At 34.3% G+C, this 12,444-nt stretch overlaps 1 protein-coding gene across 2 annotated transcripts in view; it reads left to right on the top strand.

Moving 5' to 3' along the window:
• The window catches only part of SCN7A (sodium voltage-gated channel alpha subunit 7), an 80,488-nt gene that overhangs the window by 64,169 nt on the left and 3,875 nt on the right, over positions 1-12,444 (top strand). Inside the window, exons 20-25 of one of the 2 annotated variants that reach the window (XM_058549175.1) lie at positions 1,699-1,806; positions 5,699-5,977; positions 6,734-6,787; positions 7,573-7,710; positions 9,511-9,615; positions 9,921-10,191. In XM_058549175.1, coding sequence (XP_058405158.1) covers positions 1,699-1,806; positions 5,699-5,977; positions 6,734-6,787; positions 7,573-7,710; positions 9,511-9,615; positions 9,921-10,191 — 955 coding nt within the window. The remainder of the gene's footprint in view (positions 1-1,698; positions 1,807-5,698; positions 5,978-6,733; positions 6,788-7,572; positions 7,711-9,510; positions 9,616-9,920; positions 10,192-12,444) is intronic. The other variant, XM_058549176.1, reaches the window with a different exon arrangement.

Here is a 12,444-nt window from a genome sequence, read left to right as displayed (position 1 = left end):
AGATTCTGTTGACTTGACTTTTAAATCATATATTCAAAATTAGACCACTTATCATAACCTTCACCAGCACCACACTGAGCCAAGCTACCAAAAAGTCTCATTTGGATCACTGCACTAGATTCCAAACTGAGGTCCCTGCCTCCACCACTGCACATCTTCACTCTCTTCTCCGCATGGCAACTGGAGTTACTGTTGTAAAATAGAAATCAGCTCAAGTCACCTCTCTTCTTGAAACTCCCCGGTAAACACCCCATCTCACTCAGAGTAAAAGCTAGTCTTTGCAATCAAAGGCCTACCAGTTCTCTACATGATCCAGTCTTATCCCCTACTGCTCTCCCTCTCCCCCATCCTGGTCTATACACAAGCAATGGCTTCTTGAAACTCCTCAAACATACCAAGTTTACTTCCATCTTAGTGCCTTTGCACTTATTCTTCCTTCCACCTGGAACTTTGCCTGGCTCACCTCATTTATGTCTGCTTAAATGAAACCGTGGAAGTTAGGTCTTTCCGCACTACCCTATTCAAAACTGCAACCACTCCAGTACTCCCCTTGCTTTTCTCTGCTTTCCTCATCTCCATTGCCCCTATTAATGTTACATAATTTGTTGATTGATTTTGCTTATTGTCTGTCTTAAAAGATAAGCTCCATTAGGGCAGAATTTTTTCTTGGTTTGTTTCCCTTCTTATGCCCTGTGCCTAGAACAATCTCTGTCACATGGTAGGGCCTCAATAATTTTTGTCGAATGAACAAATGGCTCTCTATTCAATAAGCAATGATTGAAGTTTCTCAGTCTATAAATAATGACATACAATATTTGACCTCTGTCTTCTAAATTAATTCTTGCAAATTAATCTTCTACTCTGACTAAACCACGCTATACCTGCAGCCCACTTTCCTGTTTCCTGGCCATTGCTCGTATGTGTCCACATCCCTCCATGCTTACATAATTGATACCCTTACCTCACAGCCCACTTCAAGACCATCTCTTTAGTATAGCATAAAGAGAATAAATTTTTTATTTATGTTGCCTTGAAAATATAGAAAATATGAAGATACAATAAAAGTTAATCATAACTCTACCACCATGCTCAATCTGCATTAACCTTTATTAACCTTGAATCATTTTTATGCATATATGTTTACTTTAAAAAAGAACCTTAGTAGCTTCCCATACATTTTCATAATTTGTACTTGGACTTAACAATATTAATATTCTCCTTGATGCCTCTCCTCTGAAATCCCACTATGTATATTGTCTTAACTATATTTATATATAGATGCATATATAATATATTCAAAATTTTGTTTTAATGAATACATTGTATACTATTACTATATTGCAAATAATCATGAAACTGATTCTTAATCTAATTTGGAATTAAAAATGGGTATAAATATTAATCCTCCATCATAAAGACTGTTAAATATACAAATGTTTGCTTATTTCAATAACATATATTCCAATTACCAGAAAATATTTTTGTTTTATGTTTTTTTAAGTGATTTGAACACAAAATGATTTTCTTATACCTTTCTGTAAGTCATTGTTAAGATATATTGAAATATATATTAAATCTTTTGCATAATTCTTGGTAGGCTTTGATTGTGCATCTTTTTTGTAATAAATGCAAAGTTCATTTTACAAACTGTTCTGAATAAAATTAAATCCTATCCACTCTTTTTTTTAATATGTCTAGGTGTTTTGTCTTAGCTTAATAGGCAAATCTCGGGAAGAACTAAAACCACTTATTTCCATTAAATTCCTTCGGGCACTCAGAGTTCTATCTCAGTTTGAACGAATGAAGGTAAGAGAAAAGTTTCTAAATGAATCTATGTGTTTTTATTTAGGATTACTAAATTTCCACAAATTAAAAGCTTTGTAGTCTTCTTATTTGTACCTTTAACAAAATTAATACAAAATCCTGTATTCTACTACATAAAAATATAGAAGAAAGATATATTAGCTAGCTTAGTGACATTTTAGGTCTTTGTTGCTTATAAGATATGAAAATCAATAAAGATAAGCAAAAATAACCTGATAGTTGAGAGAGGTAATATAGTTTCAAGAAGTAATACCACTTTAACCCACATGGATATGTATGAGTATTAATGAAATTATCTCAGTGTTAAAATATAACTGACAGAAAATGAAACTGATCAGTTAGCTAACGTTTAAAATTATAAGAACATTGTACACATTAAGTAGTCGTTTACTGAATGAAGTAAAAGTTTGAATTTTAAAATAAATTTACTTTTTTTTAAAGTCATACATCATAAATTATTAATTCTTACTCTCAGTCTCATGTTAAAGCCTCTTCTGAACAATGTGAGGGAAACTAATAGGTTGATCCACGTAAAGTAACCGTGTTCAATTTTTGGGGCCTATAACGGAAATCCCATACGACTCAATCTAACAAAAAGCAGAGTCTATGACCACCACAAATATTATAATTATGTGGATATGCAGCGATCAATTATCTGCAGAAATAGTCTAATTTTCTCTTTTACTTCATAATCATCCACTTATGTTTTCTTACATTTTTCATTTACACAGGTTATTTAACATGAACCTGCCTATTCGATTAATATTATGGAATATAACATATTCAATGTAGGTAGAATCCAATAAGAAATTTGTTTGTTTAAACTGTATTATTTTTACAATTTATACATGGTATGTTACATTTAAATGGCCATTCATTAAGAAACCATAACACTTAAATTCTTTCCACTGGGTTAAAAAATGGATACTTGTTTTTTTTGTGTGTGTGAGGAAGATCAGCCCTGAGCTAACATCCATGCTAATCCTCCTCTTTTTGCTGAGGAAGACCAGCTGTGAGTTAACATCTATTGCCAATCCTCCTCCTTTTTTCTCCCCAAAGCCCCAGTAAATAGTTGTATGTCATAGTTGCACATCCTTCTAGTTGCTGTATGTGGGACATGGCCTCAGCATGGCCAGAGAAGTGGTGCGTTGGTGTGCGCCCGGATCCGAACCCAGGCCGCCAGTAGCGGAGTGTGCACACTTAACCGCTAAGCCACGGGGCTGGCCCTGGATACTTGTTTTTATCTCAAAATTTGACTGATTATTATAAATCCAAACAGAAATATAAGTAATTTAAAACATGTATCTTACCAAAAAACATATTTCAGAAATTTTAATAGTATCACCTTTATATCATATATATGTATACATATATACATACATAAGTCCATGTTTTAAGTACATTAATTATATTTTACTATATATGCAAGTACGTGATTGATAATAATACTTTTGTAATTCATATGAATCTGTGGTTGACTCATTATAACAGGATTCAGGCCTGATCAATCTATTCCCCAAATGCATTTGATTTGCTGGTGTTGGGGAAGAAGTATTTTGGTTATGTAGCAAAAACAGCAAAATTCCAGTCATCATACACCTAGAAGACAAAGGTCTAAAATATTACTTGTAATTTATATTATAATTTATGAAACATTTTATTAACAGCATCATGGAGGTCCCCAAGGTTAGGGGTGATATCCCCACTGGTTCACTTTTAAACGAGAATAAGGAGTAAAATAAGCTGAAAAGGAGAAAGTGGTTGAAGTGGTCTGTAAGATTGAAGTTAAAATGATGAGACAGCCAAATTTCCAAAACAAATACATTTCAGTGATAGGAAAATTTCATAGAATATTCTCGGGCTATAAACTACACATGGCTTATTAACTCAAAACACAGGGGCTGGTCGGGGGGGATTGGGAGATGTTGGTCAAAGGGTACAAACTTTCATTTATAAGATGAATAAGTTCTAGGGATCTAATGTACAGCATAGTGACTATAGTTAATAGTACAGTATTGTGTTCTTGAAATTTCCTAAGAGAGTAGATCTTAAGTGTTTTCACCACCAAAAAAAAAAAAAAAGGTAACTACGTGAGGTGATAGATGTGTTAATTAGCTTGATTCTGGTATTCATATCACAATGTATATATATATCAAATCATCACATTGTACACCTTAAATATATACAATTTTTGTCAATTACACCTTAAAAAAGCTGGGAGACATACATACATACAAACTAGATAATGAATGTAACTAAAATAAATTCTTCTTTATTGTAGAAAACATTATGGGATAATATCAGGGTTATTTTTCTTAATAAATTTATATAGGTAGGGGAGGAGGGGAGGAGAGTGCTGCCCAAATTAGTAAATCGCCTGCCCCCAATTTAGAGAAAAGTAGGAAGAGATTTGCTAGGGAAACTGCCTCTGTTTGTCAGAAATTAAGCACTGTATCATTTGATGCCGTACATTCATTCATTTGAATGGCAATGAGATAGTAGCCATGGACAATTCAAGGACTGTTAAATAGTAGCCATGGTTAGATCAAGGTCAGATCCAGATCTTAAGCTTCATCTCAACCTCTGAAAGTTCTATAGTTGAATGATCTCCGGAAATACATCATTGAGTATATAAGGAAGCTACACGATTAGAAAATTAATGTTTTATGTATTTAATAAGCTTCAGGCCTTGGGTGCTCTTACTACTGAAATATTTGTGTCAACTACATCCACTGCTTTTCTTCTTATGTATGTGTATTTTCTAGTAGGCAGAGCATTTTTTTCATCAGAGGCATTTAGTGCACCTCTCAAAATATCTAAAATGTCAATACGGGATCTGTGACTTAGTCTTAGAAATAAAATCAAGTATTATTGAAAGCACAATTAAAAGTCAAAATATTAATATAAGGACAGAAAAGTAAGGAATATAAGCAAAAAAGCACAGGTAAAAGGATATGTATCCAGTAACGGCTGAGGGAAGGAAAGGTTAGAATGGTAGACAAGAGAATCAATGGTGCCTCAGGAAAAAAGAAGCAGCAGCGAGGTTGAGGGAAGGGAGTCAAAAGTGTAAATGCTAAAGGAAAGATTAAGAAATAGCAGAGATTGAAAATATCCTACTGCATAAAGCAACTAGTTTACATTTACCATAACAGCTTTACAGGGGTAATGAGAATAAAATTCTGATTATAATATTAAAGTGTGAAGGGAGTTGAGGAAATAGAGACGGTGATTATAGACTATCGCTGTTCTTCAAGTTTAGGTGGTGGATTCATTTCCCAAACTTCCCACTCTGGAGTGGCTCACCAGTGACACAGCAGTGCTGAGTGAGGAGGTCTGTGATTTTGTGAGGTACAGCTGCCCATTCAGTGTTTCTTGAAAGTTTCTTGCCTTGACTTCATTGATCTACAATCTCTTGGTCTTCCTCTTCTTTCTCCACTGTCTCCTTTGTAGGCTAATCCTCCCTAAAGTTAGAATCCCCAAGACCTAGGTCTAGGCATATTTTGCTCTCATTTTATATGCTTTCTGGATAATCACATACATACACCTAGGTTCAGCTGTCTTGCCCATTTCCAGCACAATATAGGAAGCTGACAAACATGTGTTAAGTCAGTGAGATAATTATTTATTCTAGTATTTACACTAATTAGCTCTGTTGCCTTTTAATGATTTTTTTTTCAAAAATTTTGAGAATATCTGGATTTTTAATGTGTATTTTTTAATCAAAATTTGTTATTTAGGTTATTCAAATACTGGCTCTTTAGAGATGGCCATTTTTAGTTATTTCAATATGATATTACATTAATTAGTATTTCCAATTAATTAAAATAGTTTCACATTTCTTACCTGAAGTTTACATATTTGTTTTTTATGCCAGGTGGTTGTGAGAGCTTTGATAAAAACAACTTTACCTGCTTTGAATGTGTTTCTGGTCTGCCTTATGATCTGGCTGGCTTTTAGCATCGTAGGAGTACACTTATTTGCTGGCACATTCTATGAATGCATTGACCCAATGAGTGGAGAAAGGTTTCCTGTATCTGAAGTCATGAATAAGAGCCAGTGTGAAAGCCTTGTGTTTAATGAATCCATGCCATGGGAGAATGCAAAACTAAACTTTGATAATGTTGGAAACGGTTTCCTTTCACTGCTTCAAGTAGTAAGTACACTTTTGATTTTTTTTATCAATTATATGTTCATCCACATTGTAGGTGAACATAAAGGACAAAATGTGGACAATTAATAGAGTTGGTTATAAATTATTTTAGCAATGATTAATTAGTAGATACATATTATGGGACATACTATACTAGGCTCATTTGGAAAGACAAAAGTGAAATACAGCCCCTGCTCTGTTGAGGGAAGGAAGTGGCGATGAAGGTAGTACTGACAGAGGAAACGGCAGTGGCCAAACCTATTTCTACCATCACTAATCAGGTAATAGGGGCACAATTTTTGGTCCAACTCAGGTTACTACTGTTTTGTTTCTATTTACTGTTTTGAGGAGTGGCTACTCAGTCACCCAACATGTAGCAGATGTGAGGAGGTGAAGCATTTCTGTCTTACCTCCCCTAGAAATGCACATAGATAGCAGTAGCCATGTAACTATGACACTCGGGCAGTACGTATTTGCCGTTTATCTATCTACCTACCTTTCTCTCTCTTTCTATTTATACTACCTTAAAATATTTTAGGTTATTAACTACAATTAAGCTAAGTAGATTTAAATAGTTGTTAACAGACAACATAAATGTAATTAATGAAAATGATAAAGATCTCAATTACACAATATATTGAAGTGTGGTCGGCTTTACTAATCAAATGTTTTCTGTATTAATAACAGACTGAGTTTTAATTTTTATTTGCTAGGAAGCATAAGATTTCCATAAGAATTAAATACATACCATTTTTACAGGCAACATTTAATGGATGGATCACTATTATGAATTCAGCAGTTGATTCTATTGGTGTAAGTACAATATAATCTTAAAGCCACTGTTAAGGTTCAAGCAAAGTCATTTTTGCAATTCAGGAACAGGGCGCCAGCAATAACTGAATAATTTAACTTGGTAAAAACAAATGCTCATGCTAGGCAGAAATTAAATACATTTCAGATTGAGTATTTCACGGACAATGAAATCTTTCCAGGGTTATATATAATGGTTGAGGTCCAACAGGCCCATTTGAAGGATTATCAGACTTCATAACAATAGTTAAACCAATGCTATAAACTTTAAAATCCAAATAAAGCAATGATATCTCTTCACCAAAAAGCAAATAGGAAACATTACCTCAAGTAGCATTGATGGATTTTCTTGTCGTAAATTGTTTTCTAAATCTTATATTTTAAAAAGTCAGTATCAATATTTTGCTTATTTTTTCACTTTTTAATGTATTTTTATTTTCAAAGATTCTATTTTTTTAGAGCAGTTTTAAGTTTACTACAAAATTGAGAGGGAAATACAGAGATTTCCCATATACTCCCTGCCCCCACACATGCATAGCCTCCCCATTATTAACGTCACTCAGCAAAATGGTACATTTTTTACCAGAGATGAACCTACATTGACACATCATAATCACCCCAAGTCCATAGTTTACCTTAGGGTTCACTCAGTGTTGTACATTCTATGGATTTGGACAAATGTATAATGATGTATATCCATCATTATAATATCATACAGAGTATTTTCACTGCCCTAAAAATCCTCAATTGTCTGCCTTATTTTGCTTATTTTTTAACTTAACTCTTAGGTAAATATGCAGCCTAATTTTGAAGGCAACATCTACATGTATTGCTACTTTATCAACTTTATTATCATTGGATTATTTCTTCCTCTGAGTATGCTGATTGGTGTTATTATTGCTAATTTCAACAAGCATAAAATAAAGATAAGTATAAATATTCTTTGTTCATTGATGCCTAAGAAAATCAAATACATTTATAAAAATGTCCTGCTTCAAATAATTGGTTTTGGGTTTAGCTTAATGTCATTTTTTTTTTTTTGGTGAGAAAGATTAACCCTGAGCTAACATCCGTTGCCAATCCTTCTCTTTTTGCTGAGGAAGATTGGCCCTGAGCCAACATCCATGCCCGTCTTCCTCTACTTTATATGGGACGCTGCCACAGCATGGCTTGACAAGCAGTGTATCAGTCCCAGCCCTGGAACTGAACCTGCGAACCCCAGACCACCGAAGCAGAGCATGCGAACTTAACAGCTATGGGCTGGCCCCCAGCTTAATGTCATTTTTATTTGGAACTTATCTAAAAAATGATTGATGTTCCCGCATATTGATGAATATTGCTAAAATGTTCATCTTTACATTGTTTTCTATATTCAAATAGACACAGCCAAGTTTAAAAGTTAAAAATTACAAGTGTTTCTGAATATATGTTGGTAAATAACGACAGGCTGAAAAACAAATAATGTTGTGCATCTGCACAAATATGTGAAGAAGTTCAAGAAAACTAAACCACACATTTTTACTCTCTGATGATTCAAAGCCTTCAGAATCATAATCAGCATAGACATCTTTGTCAGTTGGAGCAGCTTCTTCTGCTAGAGGTAGAGAGAGCCATAAACCCTAATTGGATGGCCTCAGTAGCAGTGCTTGAAAGGAATAAGACAGGATTCAGAAGCAGAATTGAACAACCTCTGTTTGGTGCCGTCTCCACACAAAGACTCGCTTCAGGGCTTCTACAAATGCGGAGACCTCCAAAGTCATATAAATCCACTTATTTTAATCATATAAATCCTACTTTCTATTAGGAGTAGGAAAGCCTTCTAAAAAATCAAAGAAAAGAATAGTTTAATTTGGAAATGCCATCCTTAGCCATGTCATCAAAGTTCAGCCATGTGGAGATTCTGGTAAACAAACCACTCTGAGTCTCCACTAATCAGATGAGATTGGAGAGATCAGTGATCAAATGTGCATTTGATTGGATGCTTCAGTTTCCTGGGGACTTCAACCCAATGGGATAACATCCAGGATCTGCTTCTTGGTTTCCAGTTGGTGACCTCTCTCAATTTTAAATGACGAGGTCATGACTTAGGGCAGTAATAATTCCTAATTCCTGGATTAACACATCATTAAATGTTCACCTCTTATTCGCTTTATGTATTTTGTATAAGATGCTGAAATTAGCACTAGAAGCACAAAGACAAATAAGCTCTAGAGGGTTCTATGAAGAAGTAAGCACAAGGTGCTTTTGGCATAATAGTAAAAAATATCTTCTGATAGTATTTAGAAAATTAAGTAATACATGAACATATAAAAACACATATATGACCAATTTTTTTTCCTGCTTATTAAAAGGTACTAACCAACTTTACCTTTAGCTTTCGAGTTCAGCCTTTCTTAGTAAACCTTTCCAGATATCCCTTGCTGTTTCTCCTTTGTCTCTGTCTAATAAAAGTTAGGCCTCAATAGACGGAAAAGTTAAAATAGAGTTGTCTACCCACAGGAAAGTGCACCAAAGGATAATTGAATATCAGTCATCACCAGGATGTGTTCTATATGTGTTTTATACGGATTTTTGTGCAGAAAGTCAGACATGTTTAAACATGATTTAGTTCATTGCAGTTAAGCCTTTTTTAAAGGATTAAATCAATAATTGCCAAGCTTTCCAAAATGCATGTTAATATTAGGTAGAATTTGGATTAAACGTGATTTTAATATCTTCTTCTTTACCAGGGAGGCTCAAATATCTTTATAACTGTAAAACAGAAGAAACAATACCGTGCACTAAGGAAGCTGATATATGAGGACTCTCAAAAGCCAGTACCTCGCCCAGGAGTAAGAAAACATCTGGATTTTTTTTGAAGCTTCTAAAATAGTTTCCTTTATGTGTTTTGTTTTTTAAATGAAAATGTGTTTTTAAAACTCTTAACAAATGCTTTTGACAAAATTTTAAAAATTGACAAAGCTTTTGATTGTCTTTTTGTTTGTTTTTGACTATATGCTATAATTATAGTTTGGTATAAACTTAGGCCCTCACTTATTCTCCTGTTTATGCTGGGAGGGAAATTGTAAATATAAAGACTATATGTGTGTGTGTATATTATTAATAAGACTATTATACCTTTTTTCTTTACCCGTAGAATAAGTTCCAAGGATTCATCTTTGACTTGGTAACAAATCAAGTTTTTAATATCGTCATTATGGTTCTTATCTGTTTCCAAGCGATAACCATTATGATACAAAGTGACGAACAGAGTCCAAAAATGGACACTGCTGTCTACTGGATTAATTCAGTTTTTGTTATGCTGTACACTGGAGAATGTGTACTGAAGCTCATCTCTTTCCCCTGTAACTATTTCACCAGAGGATGGAACATTTTTGATTTTATGGTGGTCATTTTCTCTATTACAGGTAAGATTTTGTTTAGTCAGATTTTCGTTTGTAATAGTATTAACTCAGACAAGCTCTTATAGTAAATTTCTTCTGAGATGTAGTCTCTTAATAAGCAAAACAGGTAGACACCCTTTTTATTTCCAGCAGGAATGCCTTACATTTTTCATTAATACATGTATACATGACTAACAGATATAAGCTATTAAAAAACACTTCTTGAATTAACACGTAGACTTAATTTCACAGACCACCAGGTAAATGCTTAATTACCCCTTCAGTGTATCACATACATTATTTTTCTAGGATGACACTAGCAGGATCTTTATGTCTTAGGATGATACAACCTTTCAAGTTCACTATTGTTCCTTTTCCTCTAGTCTCTAAAACTGTTTACAACTTTCGCAACACTAGAGTTTTAGGCTTTAATGAATTTTTCTCTAGTTTTCTCATACTGTGGAGATCTCAGTCTTTTATTTAACAAATATATTTAATTATCCTCTGTGAATAGATATGCTATATGCAAAGAATGCAGTAGTAAACAAGGTAGGCATAATTCCTGTACGCACATAGTATATAATCTGTTAAGGGATACAGATAATTAAACAGTACATTTTAGTGTTGTGCTATTAAGGTTGTGATAGAGAAGAAGCATGTGGTGCTACAGCAGCACAGCAAAGTGAGGAGCACCTGATCAGTAAGTACAGGTCAGAGAAAACTTCATGCAAGAAGCAAAAATCTAAACAGAACTATTAGATAGGAGGTAACCAAGAAGGAATCTAGGATAAAAGTATTTTAGGCAGAGAAGAGTTTGTTTATTGTCTGCCTCCCATAAGATACAAACTAGAATATAAGCTCCATGAGAGTAGGGACAATATTTAAGTGTTTATTGTCAAGTACTATTCTATGTAGTCAGTAGTGAAAAATGTAGATAAACTGTCTGCCCAGTTGTGCTTCCAGAAAATTCACTCATTCAGTTGGTAGTAGAAGCAGTACAACTATTGATAGACAAGTACAAGAGGCTTGACTGAAAGACAGACGGGGGCTCATAGGAAGAAAACAGAGGAATATGGAATTAAAGAGCCCTATGAGATTGAAGTGAGAGTTGCTGAATCAGAGATCTGGAAGGAGAGGAAACTGCAGTCAAAGAGAAAGCTGTTTGAATTTGAGAACTCAGAAGGTTTGGAATACGGCCATAGATGTCTATGACTAAAGTAAAATGATGAAAGACTAATAGACTGGTCTTTGAATAGGTTGCTGATGGTAGGTGCTGGAGTGGAAGGGGTGGCAGTGAGCCAAGTACTAAAGTCCCCAGTGAATATGAATGGGGGGGAATAAATAAATCATAGAGCCAAGGAATGGTAGGAGATGCTATAGTTGAATGGCATGATCCACTGTGTCAGAAATTTCATTTTTTTTCTTCATGAAACTGTTGGGAAGGAAGAGTGTCTGAAATCACACTGGAAAGAAAGAAAGATGCTTGCTTATTCCATCATTTTACCCTAAGAAACATGGAGTGGGGAAGAATGAGCTCTCTGCACTTGAGAGTGTTGCAAGGGAAATAATGTCCTCAAGATAGAGTTAGATTTTAGATAAGAAAAGAGGTGAAGAAAATTTAGTGATGAGGATATGTAACATTGTTTACAATTAAATGGGGATACCTCCTACATAATGGAAGAGTTTGGAAGATTGAGGAGAAATAAAAATTTGTGTAAGAGTAGAAAGTTCACTAAATCACTGTGGAGATGAGGATATAGACAAGAGAGAATGTCAGAGAGAATGCCATCATTGACAGTGACCAAGTTTACTGGAAAGATGAGACATGATCCTTCCAGATTCAGCAAACATACTATCTCATTTAGAAGGTTCATGGGATTCTCCCCTCCCACCTTCTCCACTCAAAATGAACCACACTCTCTCCAGTACTTCCAGAGAACATGCTTTATGCTTTTGATGGTAATTATAATTTCATCTTGTTTTATAATTATATCTCTCACTCCCGTAGTTCCTTCATCCATCCACCACTGCCAGAAAAAAGTTCTAGGCAAAGACTCATTTATTCAATTCACATTTAAAGCTTCTAAGGGCCCAAATACTATTTATGAAATAAATTAGTTAAATTATAATCTGTGAATCACTGAATGCCAGACATTTTTGTAATTATATTTATCAACTAGGTCTTTCTGCCTTGCATTATAAGTAGTTTAAATGTCTACCTCTACTCTCTAGATTATAACATCTTTGAGGACAGAAGTCATGTCCTTCCTCTTTGCA

The sequence above is a fragment of the Diceros bicornis genome, chromosome 10 (genome assembly GCF_020826845.1).
Source record: "Diceros bicornis minor isolate mBicDic1 chromosome 10, mDicBic1.mat.cur, whole genome shotgun sequence".
NCBI classification, from domain to species: Eukaryota; Metazoa; Chordata; class Mammalia; order Perissodactyla; family Rhinocerotidae; genus Diceros; species Diceros bicornis.
This window is presented reverse-complemented; position numbering and strand designations above follow the sequence as displayed.